At 42.0% G+C, this 20,137-nt stretch overlaps 1 protein-coding gene across 1 annotated transcript in view; it reads right to left on the bottom strand.

Annotated features, from left to right (window-relative positions):
• The window catches only part of vps8 (VPS8 subunit of CORVET complex), a 78,858-nt gene extending 60,423 nt beyond the window's left edge, over nt 1-18,435 (bottom strand). Inside the window, exons 1-7 of the mRNA XM_054796028.1 lie at nt 18,237-18,435; nt 10,316-10,384; nt 9,953-10,083; nt 7,983-8,079; nt 3,536-3,568; nt 1,986-2,040; nt 1,773-1,897 (exon numbers count right to left, since the gene is read on the bottom strand). Coding sequence (XP_054652003.1) covers nt 1,773-1,897; nt 1,986-2,040; nt 3,536-3,568; nt 7,983-8,079; nt 9,953-10,083; nt 10,316-10,384; nt 18,237-18,308 — 582 coding nt within the window. The 5' untranslated portion in view covers nt 18,309-18,435. The remainder of the gene's footprint in view (nt 1-1,772; nt 1,898-1,985; nt 2,041-3,535; nt 3,569-7,982; nt 8,080-9,952; nt 10,084-10,315; nt 10,385-18,236) is intronic.
• Nucleotides 18,436-20,137: the final 1,702 nt, after the last annotated feature.

The following is a 20,137-nucleotide window of genomic DNA, read 5'->3' as shown; positions in this document are numbered from 1 at the left end:
ACAAGGAGATCCCACCTGAGATGTTTTCTACCGGCACAGTAGAGGGGGGTCCATCATGATCTGGGGTGCATTTTCATTCAGTGGAACACTGGCGCTTCAGGTGGTGCGGGGTCGTCAAATGGCGGCCGCTTACGTGCAGATGCTGCAGCGGGCATCCCTCATGATGAGGGCCCTCGTCTGTGTGGTACCAGCTGGGTTTTTCAACAGGGCAACGTTGCAGTTCACAATGCTGGCTTGACCAAGGACTTCTTCAGGGAGAATAACATCACTCTTTTGGACCATCCTGCATGTTCCCCTCATTTAAATCCCATAGAGAACATTTGGGATGGATGGCAAGGGAAGTTTATAAAAATGGCCATCAGTTCCAGACAGTTGATGCCCTTGGTGAAGCCATCTTCACCACTTGGAGCAATGTTCCCACTAGCCTCCTGGAAACACTGCCATCAAGCATGCCCAAAGCCATTTTGGAAGTGATGATCAAGAACGGTGGAGCTCCTCATTACTGAGTCCTACTGACAACATTTTTTGTTTGGTTTGGAGAGTTTTTTGTTCTTTTTTGAGCGATGGTCTTAAACTTTTGATCAGCTGATAAACAGTCTATTTCAGTTTCATTGTTGTTTTCAATAAATTACTTTTTCAAAATTCTTTTTGTCTCACTCCCCCTTCTTGTTTTGCATATTGTAGCTCTACTTAAAACCTCATTAAGATCCAAATGTGCAAAATGCAAATTCTAGCAATTTTTCAACTGATCTTAAGATTTTGATCAGGAGTGTATTTAGTATTCTGGCCACTAATGACGCAAAACATTGATGAGACCTGACGTTATATCACATTACCGCCACACTGCAGTAGTCAGCCATGTCCGACATCATAGAGTGAAAAGACGTTCTCCTCTTATTCCAGATAGAAGTGGTAAGTTTTTGGCTTCTTATTTTGTACTTCTCCCCTATTCCGTTTGAAACCCTTTCTTAAGTTTAGAATAAACTGGCGGCAAACTAGTTAGCCCGCCAGCATGCTATGCAGCAGTGTCAGCAATGAGGCGTAAACAAACAATGATAGGAGTGTAAAGTTGACTTTAAGTACGGGTGTTATTTCGTGTCTACAGGGCTCCAATAATGGTAAAAAAAAAAAAAAAAAAACGTATTTAGAAAGTCATAAATAGGTTTTCTATGCGCTAAATACGAAAATATTCCATTTATTAATATTCAATCCTACTTTGCGGAAAACATTATCTGGAACCAATTAAGCACAATAAACGAGGGACGACTGTACACGCATAGAACAATTGTAAATAAACGAAAGGGATCAATGAACATCTAAGGTTACTTTTACCTTCATTGAAGACGTGATTGTTTCCAAAGAGCCCATGTGTGAAATCAACACGGACACCACCTTAATGTTTTGCTATTGTATGTTATTTATTGAATGTTTCTCACCTTCTTTATGAAACGGCTGGCACTTGCAACTAACTGTCCTTTGCTCCATTTTGGCTTACTTTGGCCAAAAGAAAAGCGGAGACTTCAAGTGAGTAACACGATTGAATTCAAGAAATAATTCATAGCAAAACAGGAAGGTGGTGTCTGTGTTGGTCTCACTGCCTTTGGCAAATGTATCATTAGTATTATTATTTTTAAATGATGTTCAATAGTATGTTTACTATAATGGCCTACTGTATTTCAGTGTGTTCATACACTGCTTAGTTGTGTGACAGGCAGGAAGGGGGAGAAGATTTGACGACCCGACCAAAAAATATGAAGTGGTTTGGATAGTACCTGTCCTTTGGCAAATCCGCAGAGAAGTCTTGAGCAGTCGTTGTTGATGCTAAGGGCAGAAACAGCGCCAAACTCCGCTCCAGCTACTTTGTTACTGAGACAGAGTCGTAAAGCTTGGTTGGTATCTGGAGAGGGCGATTAAAGACGACATTTATCAATAAAGTCAGGCCCTGGAATGCAAGAATTAGGAGGCCTGACATTAACATGTCTTACCAAAGACCAAAGCCAGACCATGAGATGTTCCCACAACAATCACACCTGCAACTGTCTAAAAACAAGATATAAATACATAAAAGCGTTAGGTCAAGAAAGAGTACAAGAGGCAAGCACTAAAAACCACAAAGTTTGTAAAAAAAAAAAAAAAAGTTATTACTTGATGCATTTGCTGAATTGACGTCTAATAATAATGATGAAACAATATTAAGCGATGAATCCATGAAGCCAATTAATCAACATTGCCATAATGTCTTCTGTGTTTTTTTCCAGTACTTTTAATAGGAGGCAGTAAGTAAAAACAATATTAACATTACATTTCAGTTGACCCAATTAAGTACACTTTAAAATAGTTTTAAATTAAAGTGGGTTCATTTGGACAGTTCCAGTCTTGTTCATTTTTTTCTCAACTTTAAAGATTTGTTACTTGGATATATACCATAAATTAATCCCTCATTTATGGTGGTTAATTGGTTCCAGACCGGACCGTGATAAGTGATTTTCCACAGAGTAAAATTCTTTATTTCTAAATGGAATATTTTCGTAGTTAGAGCATAGAAAACCTATTTATGCATCCTAAATATGGTTCTTAACATTATTAAAGCCCTCTAAACTCCTACAGTCACGTTTACATATTTAAACTCCTATTACCCAATATAGTAGACATAAGAGAAAGCAGGACATATAAAACTTGTGCTTGTGCATGTTGCAGTAACTGTGTTCCGGTGCTAGTAGGGGAACACAATGAGTGAGGGACAGGAAGTCGGATGTCGGGGGTTCAGAGCTGAGCTTGAGCTTGGCATGGGTTATTATTATGTTATGATTATTATGTTGTTATTATTGTGCCTGTTGTGATGTCATTTAAACCTGCAATAAAAGCCTGCTGTTCCGACATGTATGTTTCACCTACTGACTCCTAGTGACCAATGTAGAGTACTACATTTACAATTTGAATCATTTAGTTCCATCTTTTTGCTGAATGTTGGAGGTCATGGTTCTTAACGTGCAGTCCTGATAGCATTTATTGTTCTGTGTGGTGATGTCATCAATCCATCTACCTCTTTTCCTATTTTCCTCTATTTTTCCTTCGAGAAGTTGAGTTTGAAATGGGCTGTGTCTGATTGCGTGACCAAAGAACATGCTTTTCCTCTCCAAGCTTTCTCTGTTGATTTGCCTTCTTTGTTGGTTTTCCTTTCTTTCCAGGACACCTTTACTTCTGCAAATTATTTACTTATTGTCCAAGAATAAAAAGAAAAAAAATACAATAAATCAGGAAGGGGGCAAACACCTTTTCACACCACTGTCTGTACCATAAAACTTCTTCAGCAAAACATGCTGCAAGCTCAAATAAAAATGGCTTTAATATTGAAACTGTGGGAAGTATGTTGACAAAAAAAATAGCAGTATTCCCTTTGCCCGCCCCCCACTGTTTAGAAAATGATCTTTTGAGACAAACCTGCACACAATTCGGCAAGCCTTCCATCTCACAAAGTGTCACGATACGTTGTCGTTATAATGGCTATTTAAAGGAAAGTTCAAGTAATACTTACTATGGCAGTTGGTAATCCAGCATCCACTTTGTCCTGTGGAAAGAAAAAGCATGAATTAGAAGATTAAATGTGAAATGCCGGAGGAGCATGGTCTTGGACTTGATCCATGTAGAATGTGACTTGAGATCACGTCTGTGGTGAATTTATGTGGATATGAATAAAAACAGCTTGACTGAAGTACTTCCATGTTGATAATACTAATATTCCAAATAAGTCATTCTCAACTGGTGGGTCGCAGACACCAGTCGAAACTTACATTGAAATATGTAGTAAATTATCCATTTTCTGACTTTTTTTTTATTTTAAAGGCAAATTTTAGTCAATACAGCGTTTTTTTTCCAGCAATATTTTAGTCATCTTCCTCCCTGATGTATACTCATTGCACAGTTACAAGTGCAATGTCTTATTTTGTGGTTTTATTTATTGCAACTGTAACATTTAATTTTAATTTCTGCATTATTTGTCAGCATGCAGTTATTTCTTTAATAAATTGCCTTAATAAATGCATCAAAAATACATTGGGGGGTATATTGTTGTGTGTAACAGCGGTAAAACTCCCGGGGTAAATATAACCGTTTCAAATTGAAATGACGGGAAAACAGTGATTGATAACCGTACTTTGATAAACTCACGGACCAGTGACACTGCTTAATTCCTGGAGCAGCAGCATTTACTTGCGTTGTGTATCTCTCTCTCAAAGCACCGGCTCTGATGGTAACAAAAGCCCTTGCTCTCAAAAATGGCGCACGCGGCCCACAATACATGTGCCCTTTCAAGCCCAAAAAGCGGCAAGCACTCTGAAGAGGGCGCATGTGTGCCGTTCGTAATGCTGGGCTTGGCCAAGGAAAGTTTTTTAAAATAAAACTTCAGTGTGTGTATCAGTACTTTTTAAACATTTTTGCGCACATTCAACAATACTGTGGTAATAATGAAAGAAGTGAACATTTTGGTCGTGATATGAAATGTTCATAATGTTAAATCGTTGGTGTTAATGTTTAAAACTACCACATTTTAAAAGATATGCGTAAAAACTTCAATAAAATTGGGTCACGACTTAGTGACCGCTGAAAAAAAACCTAATCACATTACATGACCTCTGTTACATTTATCTATATGTACCGTAATTTCTGGTGCAAAAGACGCACACACTAAATTTAGAGAGAAACCTGTAGCCCCACCGGACTATAAACCGCACGTCCACATCATAAAATGCCATGCACAAGTCTTTTTCAGGACCGGGCAGCTCTTTCTTTGGCAAGATGACTCACGGTGTCATCTTACAAACAACATTAAACTCATCACACAGCAACTGAACACTCAAAAGGCAGCTAACTATACAAGACAAATACCAATAAGAGTTTACAATAAAAAACGATAACTATTTTAACTTCTTCAAATCTTGCATTGCTTCCCAGCAAGGCAGCTCATTAGTAACGGCTGCTGGGGCGCTGCAATGATTGATTCAGCTGACTGTGTCCAATCATCTCTTCCTCGGGAGCTCCCTCTGGTGGACACAGGCAGCTGAATGAATCGTTGCATCATAAGCCTGTCCTCTTCCTGCTTTGCCACTGCGAGCCAGCTCCACCTGACACACATGCGCACATTAGTCATATTTCTTGTCAGCTATAATAGCCATTTGTCAAAGTTTAGCTACTAACATTAGCGATCCTAAACACACTGATTCCAAATTGCCGCGAGTAAAAAACATGTACGTCAGTCTAACGCCAGTTTAATGTCAAACTGTGACAAATACAGACATTTATTTGTTCAATCTGTTCTTTTAAACCTCTATTAGTAACATATGCTAGCCAGTGGTGTTCTTTAAAAAAAAAAAGTGTAATTTAGCTTTAAACCAGGGGTGCTCACACTTTTTCAGCCTGCGAGCTACTTTTAAAATGACCAAGTCTCAAAGATCTACAGTACCTCCTACTATAAATATAGAAAATATATAGCTTTACTATGTTTAAAAATTGGAGTATTTTTGTACATGTACATAAGAGGTGCACAAACTTTGTCAGCTTGCAAGTAAAACGTCAACATGATCTACCTCTTACTATTAAAGATATAAACATATATATCAAATCTAAGCGGTAAACTTTGAAACTACTATTCTAAATACTGATTAGTATTTCACATTCACACAGGTAATCAAAGTACTTGATATTATTCACAAATACTTCACAATTCAATTCAATGTGGCAAGAAGAAATTACACATAATTCCTCAATAGTTGTGTACATAACCTGAGTAGTATGCCAGTGAAAATAGCTCCGTAGCGTTCATGAGACACACAATGTATTATGGCCCGTGAGCATTTTCGATCAAACATTTCACATATACAGTGGTACCTCGGTTAACGCCTGCCCCGATTAGGGCGTCTTTCAGTTAACATCCAAAATGGAAAAATTTTGCCTTGGCTTGCGTTCGCCCGCTGGTTTAGCATCTGAAATTACCGTCCGGTTTGTTTATGCCACCATCTTGGATCACGCGAAATCTGGCGATACTTGCCTGTGGTCGTTCAATGACATTTTCAAGGCAACGGTGTGTTTATATAAGACAGAGCGCGCTACACAACATAAAAACAAAAGAGAAAGGCTATGGACCGTACCGAGAAAGGGGTGTAAGACCTCCAAATTTTAGGGCTTAAAGACAAGACCGTTGTTTTTTCAGAAGTATGTGAACAACACACGGCCGCACTCCTCTTTACACCTTGTCAAGTCATGTTTATGTCAAGTGCACGACTTATTTACACCTTGTCAAGTCATGTTTATGTCAAGTGCACGACTTATTTACACCTTGTCAAGTCATGTTTATGTCAAGTGCACGACTTATTTACACCTTGTCAAGTCGTGTTTACGTCGAGTGCACGACAACACACGGCTCACATTGCTCCCGCATTGGTATGCATTGTCACCACCACTTCCCGCATTCGTGAAGCAGTGGTGGTGTTATTCGGCCGCGCCGTGTCCCGTGTGACGCCACACAACAGCAGGCATTACCCTTAGATTGATTCATTCCATTATTTGCAAGGGACCTACTTGCATTGTTTGCACACAGGTTGCGCTGTGTTTGCAGTGCTTTTAGGGATTTTGTACGAGTCAAATTTGACAGCAGCACTATGTTTTTTTGGTGAACAAATTGCTCTTATATGCTTATTGTCCTTTTTTTGTCCAAGGGTGCCCACTAGAGGTAAAATGATGTTAAATGTTCACTTCTCCAGTTCATATGTCATGTTTGTGGCATTGTTTTTTCATTGTAAAACTGTGCACGTTAAAAAGCCTTTAACAGATCTCTCCGCATAAAAAACGGGACTGCCTTCCAAGCATATTCTCCTCTTCCCCCCCTCCCTCTTTGCAAAACTAGGTAAATGTTCACTTGTCCATTAATTTGTCATTTGTAATTATTTTTGGATTATTTTCTGCATCCATCCATTTTCCACGCCGTTTCTCCTCACTAGGGTCGCGGGGGCACGCTGGAGCCTATCCCAGCTGACTTTGGGCGACAGGCGGGGTACACCCTGGACTGGTGGCCAGCCAATGGCAGGGCACATATAGACAAACAAGCATTCACACTCACATTCATACCTATGGACAATTTAGAGTCACCAATTAACCTAACCTGCATGTTTTTGGAATGTGGGAGGAAACCGGAGTACCCGGCGAAAACCCACGCACACACGGGGAGAACATGCAAACTCCACACAGAAATGCCCAAGTGAGAATCGAACCCAGGTCTTCCCGATCTCCAGACTGTGACTATGTGGCCAAGATGCTAACCACTAGACCACCGTGCAGCCCTTATTTATTTATTTATTTATTTATTTATTTATTTATTTTTTCCTGCATATAAACCTGTGATTATTATTTATAAAATGTGTTTTGTGTTAACATTTTTGGGTGTCTGGAACAGATGGGGAAATTTGCTTTGGTTAGAGCCCGTTTTGGGTTGAGTCTGCTGGAATGGATTAATGACGTTAACCAAGGTACCACTGTACAAGAAATGAATATGATGATACAAAAAGACAATGCAGCTGAAGTCAAGGTGACATATTAAAAAGGTCTCAGCAACGGGAACATTTTCCAATTCATCATGAAATAGTTTAAGAAACAGAAGTGTAAAAAACAGGCATTTCTTTAGTGGAGTTCAGAACGCAAAGCAAAGCCATCAAACAATTGCCCTTTGTTCTACAGGAGCCGCTACAAGTGAATGGATAACTGTGTTAGAGATATAGCCATCTTACCGCTCAGTTAGTTTGTCCCTAATCAGAATAATAAAGATGAAAGTTGCATCATCTGTTCACCACTTTGTCGCTGGGGAGCACCAGCGAATCAGTAGGGGAGCTTAAAGTCAGCCGACTGAAGTCACATGACCATGTACAAAGTGACGTAATAGGCACCCCTGCTTTAAATCATGTGTGAATAAGTGTGTATGTGCGTGGAAGTATTACAGCAGCCGAGACAATCTGTGCTGAGATGCCCTGAAGCATGCTGTGCTGAAGAACAGATCCATGAACTGCCGCTTTCAGATCCACAGCCCTCTTCTTCCTTCAAACATACAGAAAACACAAGTTAACTTACTTACATCTCAAATAAATCACCATTCCATTTAAATGATGTACTTGTTTTTTATTTTAGTAGTACTACATGTAGTCGTGTCACAAACCTCAACCAACTCAAAGCACAAGTACTCAATCACCAGCGAATGGAAAAAATGTTGACAAACAACTCACTCCTCTTCCCCCTCCAAATCCTCCTGGTAACTTGGTGTTGACGTTCTCTTTAGTTCCACACATTACATTCAATTCATCTCCAGAACCCTCCCCTTCTCTCCTCAATATGCCTCACACACTTACTAAACACACTTAAAGTATAAAACGTATAGCTACACTCCACTCATGAATGATAATGCAAGATGATCCATGGAAAGATGGACTCGAAGGTCAAGATGTGGAAGTTACGCTCGCGTCTCATAAGAACTATGGTGCGCTCAAGGGTCACCGAATAAAGTGCAAAATCTTAACGCTTGACAAAAAAAATCATTAGTGAAGCTTGAAGACTAGGGATGTCTGATATTGGCTTTTTTTTTTGCCGGAAACCGATATTTCCCAAATCTCAATTTCCGATTCCGATATCAACTGATACCAATATGTGTAACATCACATATCTTTTCATTGAGTACAATTGTTGTAAAGTAGCAATAATCTTAAATCTTATATAACAATACATTTGTGTTTCTTGGGCCTCGATTTATGTTATTTTTGGAAAGATTTGATTTATTTTTAATTAAAGGGGTATCGTTTAAAATACATGAATTTGCTGATTGTTATTTTGATTGATAACTTTCATGTCCTTATTTTATTGCATTAAAACTACTATATATATACTGTGTATGTTTTTTGGCACTACTTTGTGCTCTATAGCTGATGTAATGTGAATTACTACTGTGTTGGATGAATAAACTTCTTATCTTAGCCATCTGAGAACATCAAATACATTGTTTTTGGTGCCTAACTGTTTCCCAAGTATATTAGTGCATGTGTGACTGTGTGAACGAGAGGCATTAACTTAGATTTCTTTGTAGAAAGCCGTTTTATGAGGTACATTTCCTTGTATTCACTTACAGCGCAGCCTTGCCACATCCAACATGGCGGAGACGCTGACGTACCGCTCAGGGAAGTGGCGTCTTACGTATGTAGTGCTTCATGTTTCCTAGCGTGCTTTGCTGTACTGTTGTTGTAAATAGTCGCTAAGTTACATGTTTAGAGCTCACATAGATTGTCGGTTATTCTGCATTATTCATCAGTCGTGTCTTGTCTCTTGTTATCTACCTGTTACGTTGCTGTGTGATGTTTTTTTTAGCTGTTTCTTTAAAAAAAAACAGTGAGTAAGACTAGTGTGTGGAATGGTAACACCACCCCCCCATTTCGAAGGTAAGTTCAGTGTCACCACTGTTGTTACTCAGCGTGTTTAAATATGGAGTTACCTTATTTTCACAGACTTGTGAGCAGCACAGTATTGACTTCAGGGTGCAGCAAGATCAGCAATTTTTCAAATTTGCTACCTTGGCACTAAAAGCTCTGTATTGGCTTTTAGTGTAGGGAAAAAACTGATCCTGATGTTGGCCGATATCACGTTTTTATGGCAGTAGATAATTATAATTCGCCAGTAGATACAGTAATTATCTGCGGCCGATAATATCGGACAGCCCTTAAAAAGACAAACATGTACAAATTGTGTGTTTTTTTTTGTTTGTTTTTTTAACAGTCTATGCTGTACATTTGACCTTTATTGTCAGATATTTATACATGATTACCAAATTAGGATGTTTTCAGAGAATTGTGTTTTTTTCTTTAACCAAAAATCCAAACATCCTGAGTCATGCTGAACTGTGCGTGTGCATGTGTGTGCGCATGCGTGCCGTTTGAGGTGTGCTGGGTCCCCGCTGTCAGAGCTGGCAAGAGAAGCGGTATCGCAGGAATGAGCATCAACATTTTCAGTGTTCAGCACACAGGTATCTTCCAGCACAAATGCTTCGTCCTCATCCTCCAGCTGCAGTCACATAAAAACACAAAATCACAAAAATGACAACCGGGATGAGGAACATGGGTTTGATTTCTATCAAACACATTCACGCATGCAGGTTTGACACAGTCACAGACACAGAAAGGGAGGAGTCATAATATAATGTATAAGACACATTCATCGTAGTCAGAAGGTCAGATTTACAAAAGGTCAGAACAGGATTAAACACAATTCAAATGAAAGATGTACGATCCTTGACCTCATTGAGGATGCTTTCCAACGTAGGTGGTGTGTCCACCTGGGGAATGTCAAATTCCTTATCGTCAATCTGAGGGAAAAAAACAAAAAATATCATCAGTACCAGGGATGGGAATCCAAAACCAGTTTCCAGTGTTTCAATTCCCAGGAGTCAGTTGCCAACTTTGCAAACGAACGATTCCAGTGGACACAAATGACATCACCAGTGCTGCCAGCAGGAAACAAGGTACCCAAATGCTCCAACGTTTGGTTACACTTCACGAGATATGATGACAACTTGCAACACAGTCATTTCATGGCAATTTAATGGCTGCAATCAATCACGATTTCCCAAAAACAATATGAATAAATCATGCTGCCCGGACGGGCACAGCCCGAACAGACAACATGGGTCCCCCCTCCAATGAGCTCACCACTCATGGGAGGGGCCAAAGGGGTCGGGTGCAGAGTGAGCTGGGTGACAGCCGAAGGCGGGGACCTTGGCGGTCCAATCCTCAGCTACAGAAACTAGCTCTAGGGACATGGAATGTCACCTCTCTGGTAGGGAAAGAGCCTGAGCTGGTGCATGAGGCTGAGAAGTTCCGGCTAGATATAGTCAGACTCACCTCAACGCACAGCAAGGGCTCTGGAACCAGTCCTCTTGAGAGGGGTTGGACCTTGTTCCACTCTGGCGTTGCCAGCAGTGAGAGGCGACGGGCAGGGGTGGCAATTCTTGTTGCGCCCCGGCTTGTGGCCGGCATGTTGGAGTTTAACCCGGTGAACGAGAGGGTAGTTTCCCTCCGCCTTCGAGCGGGGGGACGGGTCCTGACTGTTGTTTGTGCTTATGCGCCAAACAGCAGTTCAGAATACCCACCTTTTTTGGAGTCTCTAGAGGAAGTACTGGAGAGTGCTCCCTCAGGCGATTCCCTTGTTCTGCTGGGGGACTTCAATGCTCACGTTGGCAGCGACAGTGAGACCTGGAGAGGCGTGATTGGAAGGAACGGCCCCCCTGATCTGAACCCGAGCGGTGCTTTGTTATTGGACTTCTGTGCTCGTCACAGATTGTCGATAACAAACACAATGTTCAAGCATAAGGGTGTCCACATGTGCACTTGGCACCAGGACACCCTAGGCCGCACTTCCATGATTGACTTTGTGGTCGTATCATCGGACTTGCGGCCATATGTTTTGGACACTCGGGTGAAGAGAGGGGCAGAGCTGTCAACTGATCACCACCTGGTGGTAAGTTGGCTACGATGGTGGGGGAGGATGCCGGTCAGACCTGGCAGGCCCAAACGTATTGTGAGGGTCTGCTGGGAACGACTGGCAGAGTCCCCTGTCAGAAGGAGTTTCAACTCCCACCTCCGGGAGAGCTTCGACCATGTTCCGAGGGAGGTGGCGGACATTGAGTCTGAATGGGCCATGTTCCGTGCCTCTATTGTCGAGGCAGCTGATCGGAGCTGTGGCCGTAAGGTGGTTGGTGCCTGTCGTGGCGGTAATCCCAGAACCCGTTGGTGGACACCAGTGGTGAGGGATGCCGTCAAGATGAAGAAGGAGTCCTATCGGGCCTTTTTGGCTCATGGGACTCCGGAAGCAGCTGACAGGTATCGGCAGGCCAAGCGGTCTCCGGCTCTGGCAGTCACTGAGGCAAAAACTCGGACATGGGAGGAGTTCGGAGAAGCCATGGAGAACGACTTCAGGACGGCTTCGAAGAGATTCTGGACCACCATTCGGCGTCTCAGGAGGGGGAAGCAGTGCACAGTCAACACCGTGTACTGTATGGTGTGGATGGTGTGCTGCTGACCTCAACTCGGGATGTTGTGGATCGGTGGAAAGAATACTTCGAAGACCTCCTCAATCCCACCGACACGTCTTCTATGAGGAAGCAGAGCCTGGGGACTCCACGGTGGGCTCTCCTATCTCTGGGGCTGAGGTTGCTGAGGTTGTCAAAAAGCTCCTCGGTGGCAGGGCCCCGGGGGTGGATGTGATCCGCCCGGAGTTCCTTAAGGCCATGGATGCTGTAGGCATGTCTTGGTTGACACAACTCTGCAGCATCGCGTGGACTGGATTGGCAGACCGGGGTGGTGGTTCCCCTTTTTAAGAAGGGGGACCGAAGGGTGTGTTCCAACTATCGTGGAATCACACTCCTCAGCCTCCCTGGTAAGGTCTATTCAGGGGTTCTGCAGAGGAGGATCCGCCGGATAGTTGAATCTCGGATTCAGGAGGAGCAGTGTGGTTTTCGTCCTGGTCGTGGAACTGTGGACCAGCTCTACACTCTCAGCAGGGTCCTTGAGGGTGCATGGGAGTTTGCCCAACCAGTCTACATGTGTTTTGTGGACTTGGAGAAGGCATTCGACCGTGTTCCTCGAGGAATTTTGTGGGGAGTACTCCGGGAGTATGGGGTATCGGACCAGCTAATTCAAGCTGTTCGTTCCCTGTATGACCGGTGTCAGAGTTTGGTTCGCATTGCCGGCAGTAAGTCGGACCCGTTTCCAGTGAATGTTGGACTCCGCCAGGGCTGCCCTTTGTCACCAATTCTGTTCATTATTTTTATGGACAGAATTTCTAGGCGCAGCCAGGGCGTTGAGGGGTTCCGGTTTGGTGGCTGCAGGATTGAGTCTCTGCTTTTTGCAGATGATGTGGTCCTGCTGGCTTCATCAAGCCGTGAACTTCAACTTTCACTGGATCGGTTCGCAGCCGAGTGCGAAGCGGCCGGGATGAGAATCAGCACCTCCAAGTCCGAGTCCATGGTTCTCGCCCGGAAAAGGGTGGAATGCCATCTCCAGGTCAGGGATGAGATCCTGCCCCAAGTGGAGGAGTTTAGGTACCTTGGGGTCTTATTCATGAGTGAGGGAAGGATGGAACGCGAGATCGATAAGCGAATTGGTGCGGCGTCTGCAGTGATGCAGACTCTACATCGGTCTGTTGTGGTGAAGAGAGAGCTAAGCCAAAAGGCAAAGCTCTCAATTTACTGGTCGATCTACGTTCCTACCCTCACCTATGGTCATGAGCTTTGGGTAATGACCGAAAGGACAAGATCGCGGGTACAAGCGTCCGAAATGAGTTTTCTCCGTAGGGTGGCTGGGCTCTCCCTTAGAGATAGGGTGAGAAGCACTGTCATCCGGGAGAGACTCGGAGTAGAACCGCTGCTCCTCCGCATTGAGAGGAGCCAGATGAGGTGGCTTGGGCATCTGGTCAGGATGCCTCCCGGACGCCTCCCTGGGGACGTGTTCAGGCAAGTCCGACCGGTAAAAGGCCTCGGGGAAGACCCAGGACACGTTGGAGAGACTATGTTTCCCAACTGGCCTGGGAACGCCTCGGGATCCGCCGGGAGGAGCTGGACGAAGTGGCCGGGGAGAGAAAAATCTGGGCCTCCCTGCTTAGGCTGTTGCCCCCGCGACCCGATCTCGGATAAGCGTAGAAGATGGATGGATGGCATGCTGTTGAATGGTGGTTGAATATGGCCTATTATTAGTCCAAAATATGCATATTTTATGTATTTTTTTGCCTAAATTAAGAATTTTCATAAAAATGGCTAAATGAACTCATTGACTGCCAGCCATGTTCAGAGCAGAGAGCTCCATACTGCCAGTTTTTGGGCATTTTTGCTGAACTTTTAAGACCCACAGAATTCAGAGTTTTAGGACTACTTAAACATTGAAACTATCTAAAGAAACTTTATACTCTCTTATTTCATCAGAAAAAAAAAAGTTTGTTTCTAGCCTTTTTGGGTCTTTAGATATTGACAATAGAACAAAGGGTACTTTCAGCAAAAACAGAGAAAATGAGCTTTTTCTGCAAATTCAAGCAGAGTGACTGTGGGGTCTGCTGCACGTCAAGAGACGTCTTTGGCAATGAAAAAGAGTTATGTAAAATACAAATACAAGGCACTCAGAAGACACACTCAAAGATGGCGTGAGAGATGCACGGTATCCTTTTTCTCAAACTTTGTGCTCCTCAACACCTTTTTTAAATCTACTTTTAAAATGTAGATTTAAGTGTAAGTTGTGCCCTCCTGGAGGTAAGAAGGACCGTAACAAATTAGGATTTGACCAACTGTACCTGTTGATTTGTCCCATTCAAGTATTTTGACATTACTGCTCCCACATCACTACTATCAGGAGAACCAGAGTATAGAGCGTGAGGAAGCCCAGTAATGTACACACGCTCGAGCAGCCGGTGTGACGCCACAGAGGTTTCTGGCAAACCTTGTGCACTTTTCAGACGCCACAGCGCTGGTGTTCAGGTGGCTGATGAGTTTTTTGTGTGCTTGATGGGTTTTTTTCCACCCTCATTGTCGAGCATTCGGTACAACTAGCACGTGAAATGTCTTCCTTGTAAAGTGAATGTTTGTTTACAAGTGAGCTCATGGGAAGTTATGACAGGCTGTTAACATCACAGGCAGGAGAAAAAAGGAGCACTTCATTTACTCACTTGCACAGTACTGGCAATCTGACTTAATTGGAACATTTTTTTTTTATTTTTTAAATTGGATTTATCGGTATAACGTCATAATTCCCTCATGTCAGCATGACTATTATCAGTCCAACAATTATTACACACCCCTAATGAGTAGTATTCTATGCTGTTCCTAGGTGTCAGTAATGTTGCTGTAATGTTTGGGAACACATTTATTATTATATTATATTTATTATTCATTTGCACACACGGCACGCCATAACTTTTGAATAAAGGCGGCATTTTCTATCCGTGTATGCGGGCATCCTCCACCCCGTCTGAGAGGGTGTTCTCCACAGATGAAGACATTCAGGGCTGAAATAAAACCGGGCCTAAAATAACAGTTTAAATTAATCCACACTAATCCAATTGCTTTCTAAGATGTCATTTAAATAAAATAGTTAAAATAGAACTAGTTCCAGACTGCAGAGTTTCAGACTAAAGTGCGAGTGCGTTGAAAGCCTGGAGTGGAATATTTCAATATGTGCATGGTTCAGATCAAGGGTACCCTTTGCTGTCTTCAACTTCACTAGTGTAGTATTTGAAATAGTTGTTCTAACAATGTGTACTATCCCTATCACTCTGACGTTTATAGAGTGAGGAAGCTTACCAAACCATAAATGAAGCCTGTTCATGTTTTTATTTTGCACGAGCACGGCTATGTTGTAAAAAAGTGTCTATATTTGGACATTGAAATGTTCCATGTAAAGCATGTCTACTTTTGTTGTGAAATTAACAATATTTTCTCTGATCATTTTGTCATGATTTCTACTTAGAATTAAAGAATGATGTCTGAAATTGGTTTCTAATGGGTTTTATTCAAATATTCTCAGTGTAAAAAAAATAACTGTCGTGTAATCATTAGTGAAAATTACATTACCTTCGTGTCCGCCTGCCGATGAAAATTTTGAAGAACATAATTCCATGGAAAAACAAACCCCATGATGATTACAATGGTATATATTCATGGAATAATTACTCAACTCTGCAACTAAAGTGCTTTTTTTGTGTATAAAAGAGTAAAATTTGATTATTTGCACAAAAGTCTAACACACGCAAATTTCGTGTCCGGCCAGTAATGTACGTACACTTGGAGCTCACAGCGTAAATTGCGTATTGCTAGTAAATATTGAATTAGAAAATAAAAAAAGTGCCTTCTTGGGCCAAACAAAACTTGTATCCTTCCGCCGGTTATTCGCCAAATACGCGTTCAGCAGGGGAATGTGTCGTCGTGTCCGCCACGATTTTGGAGAAGCAGCATCATTCAATTCGACGAGCAATCGGCGGTTTAACAACCATTGTCAAGTCTAGTAAGATTTTTTCATTTTTACATACATTGGAGAAGATCTTTATGCACTTTGAAATGATTTTTTTCGTCGGGTGAGTTACAAATGTTGTGTTTATCGAGCAATGTAACTCGTTTTGACAGCCGTTGTTTTGACCTCTCGTAGGTCGCCGTTCGTGTCCTAGTTATGTTTGTGCACGAAGCGGCGAAAAAAACACGCGAAGTGGGCAAAATTATTCAGCATTACTAGTCGGATTTTACTTACTTTTATCCGTCATATTATACGTCGTTGACATTTATCTGAACCAAATGAATTCTAGCGTGTTCGTTGATAAATTGCTCCGTACGTAACCCGGAAGCGATCGGCGTGTCCCTCAGCACCCCGTGTTGTAATGTGTTCACAGATTACAGAATGGAAAGAAAGTTTGTGTGCCACTATGGAAGATGTAATGTACATAACCCGGTGTCCGCATTTGATTTTTGCCATGTTTTCAGAGCTTTAACTCAAGATCTAGATTTGTCACTTGTTTTTATTTACTTTATGATACTCTCTCAAATATAAGTTATTTTTCTATCAAAAGTCAAATTTATGCAGAGATAACAGCATAAAGTGGACACTGAGTTATGTACTTTACATTTAAGAAAGAGTGAACTACGGAGGGTTGCTATGGGAAATGGAAGATGTCTCAAGCTCTGGTATGTTGGGTGTGTGTTTTGCAATGTTTGAAGTTTGTGTTGATAACATTACCAAGGTCTATCCACCAGTTTGAAATTTTAGCACTTTTTTTAACACTTGGGTACCCTTGATCTGAGCCATGTACACATACATAATTAGCAGTGTGTGTGTGTGTGTGTGTGTGTGTGTACACATATATAAGTACTCAGTCCCCTACTAACGAACATCCGACGTGCGAACTTTCGGAGATACGAACAAAGCCGACTGGTCTATATTTTCATGTGTTTTGCCTTATAAGTCCATATTTATACTGTACATGCTTGACCAGCCAGCCCATATTTATACTGTTACATGCTTGACCAGCAGAGGGCACTGTGACACTGCTAATGGGACCAACAGAGGTAGAGAGAAAGCTTCATTGTTAGCTGTATGATACAACCCTGACAGAGCGTGTGATTAAAGTTTATGAAGAGTTAAAAGGCCTGCTTAACTGTACACCACCCACAGAACACCACCTCTTTTAGAAGAGTCTAACGACGACGACCATTTGTCCTTTTTTTCAATAACTCCTCCTCCAACTCCACCACAACGACGTATGCTCGACCACTCCTCTTCAAAGGTAAATAACATTTATCATTACGTATTATTATATCATTTTTATTACTGTTATTTTCATTAATTATCCTGGTTTAATATTACTACTGCATCCAAACTCATATTTACATACATACACATATACTGTATATGTATACACGTACATGTAGTACCTATATCATTGCTAATATTACCTTTTCCCCTACTTAAGAACAATTCGACATAAGAACGGTCGTCTGGAACCAATTGTGTTCATTAGTTGGGGACTTAGTGTATGTATATGTATGCATTGTTGGTTGTTTGTCTATATGTGCCCTGTGACTGGCTTGCGACCAGTCCGGGGTGTACCTCGCCTCTTGCTTAAAGTCAGCTGGGATAGGCTCCAGCATACCAGCGACCCTAATGAGGATAAACGGCACAGACGATAGATGGAGGGATGCTTTGTTTATTGGTAGACTAAGCAATGTATTGGTTGAATAAGTAAAGTAAGAGGACACACCAGTCAGTCACACGTTCCAATATTTTTGCTCCCATGTAAAATGGGGTGGGTTCAAACAAAAGGTGCTATCGATCCAGATGTAGATACCTGGCAATGCAGGCTAAAATGTTGCTCTGTGCTGTCATATTCATCTTTTCATGTCAAACCCAAATGTTTTCCGTCTACAGCAAAATAGTTTTACCCCCTTCCTAAATGAAAATACTGAGAGGTCAAGGTGGTTTACATACATACTGAGCAGGATGGCTGTTTCTAAAGAGGAAGCTGTTATTGTCAGGTTCACACTATGTTGCACGAAAAGGAGCGATTCGGACTAAAGGCATGCACGTTCGAATCAACAACAGGTTATCGTAAATTACTGTCAAATCACCAAAGGCACACAACACAAAATAAACTCTGACTCAATAATATGTATAACATAGTGAATGTCTTACCGTTTCCTCGTCCATCAGGTCTAGCTGCGAGGAAGAACCAAGCAAGCCGCAAGCGTTTAAAGAGTCTGACATGCTGCTGTTTTGTTTAAAAGAGGGCAATGTCTGTTTGCTTCCTTTTTATTTCTTCGTATACGACTCGACTTCGCTGAATTGCATTAACTTCACATCACTGCCTTCTTCTTCCGCCTCTCCTGCTTTTCCGTCTTCTTCTTGTTGTTTTATTGGCGGTTGGCAAGCAACTTATGGTGTGCATTACCGCCACCTTCTGGTCAGGAGTGTGGTTCGAAATGATGAAAACCCCTAAAAATCAAAATTAATTAAAATTTTAAAAAAAGAAGAAGAAGAATGGAAAACAACTAAAACCTTTTATCTAAACCTGTCTTCCTTAATAACTTATGTATTTCCCTAAACCCGACATGTAACTGCCGAATATCATCAACTACCATAGCAATATTCTCTTTTTCCAATGTCTTCTAATTTTTTCTTTTTCGTTATTGTATATGGCAGCAGGAGATGGACCAGCTATTGCAACTGTACACCCCTTTGGTGAGAGTCCGAGATACTTGAACTCCTCCACTTGGGGCAAGACCTCACTCCCAACCCAGAGGGTGCAATCCACCCTTTTCCGACTGAGAACCGACTGAGGTGCTGAGTCTCATCCCTGAATCTTCACACTCAGCTGTAAAACAACCCCAGTAAACACTGAAGGTCCCAGCCTAATCAGGCCATCAGGACTACATTGTCTGCGAATAGCAAAGATGAGATCCTAAGGGCCCTCAAACTTGACCCTCTTGACGCCTTGGCTGCACCTATAAATTCTGTCCATGAAAATTATAAACAGAATTGGTGACAAAAGGCAGACTTGGTGGAGGCCAATGTTCCCTGGAAACAGGCTGGACTTACTGCTGGCAATGTGAACCAGACTCCTGCTACGTGCATTCTTATTTGCCTCTTTTTATCCGTTTTTGTATCTTTAGACACACAGAAAAGAGAAAGACGTGTGTTCATATCTCACATGCAGATGACGGGCAACATTCCAAAAAAAGTGCACTTTCCCACTTTGTGACATTTGTAAACTGCTGAGCCGTAAGTCAGTTCAAAGCCTGTCTTCTGCCACTGCTGCACAAACTGCTGGGTGATGAATGTGTATTGCACTCATCCATTAGTCCATCTGTCCATTTCTAAACCTGTAGTTGTGTTTTGAAAAAAATTAAGGGTTTTGATGCGCTACAGTATAATTTTGAGGTTCGTCATTAAACTGAAGTAAACTTGTAGCCACAAGCTAAGAAGGTGCAAAATGCCCAACAAAGTCACTTTGTATATTTGTTGTACTTTGTAGACTACAGTATAATTCCTTAAGAAGCTTCTGCAAACCTTCCAGGATCACAATCATGTTTCTCCCTTTACTTCTTGTTGCACTTCGACATAGAGCCGGCTGACAATGCACTTGAACGTGTTGAGCACGCTGCACTGGACAGTGTCTTTATGGATATGCTGAGACACTGTGATGTAGTCTGCTGAGACACTGCTGTGGAATTCGTCCACTGACATCCACCGGCTGTGTGTGATGACGTGTAGTGGACCAACGCTGGTGAAAAGCTGTGTTAGATGTGTGCTCAAGGTCAAAATATCTGAAAAAAAGAGTGGTGAAGGAGGAGGAGGTGATGTCGCTTGGAGAACCCTCCCATCCACAAGTGAGCAATGGAATACACTGGTTTCTACATTGTTGTTGTTTATGTGTTTTTTTATGTGTGGAAGGCTTTTGCGCCTCAGATTTAAAAAAAAAGTTTGGGACTGAATGTGTGTTACCAGTGAATGCTCCATCATCAGCTGTCCCGACAATCTTCCTTTAACAGTCATGCTACCTTCGGACATCACAAACTATACCTGTATATATCCAT

Source organism: Dunckerocampus dactyliophorus, chromosome 13, assembly GCF_027744805.1.
Source record: "Dunckerocampus dactyliophorus isolate RoL2022-P2 chromosome 13, RoL_Ddac_1.1, whole genome shotgun sequence".
Classification (NCBI taxonomy): Eukaryota; Metazoa; Chordata; class Actinopteri; order Syngnathiformes; family Syngnathidae; genus Dunckerocampus; species Dunckerocampus dactyliophorus.
Note: the sequence above shows the minus strand (reverse complement) of the source record. Positions and strands in the feature narration are given on the sequence as shown.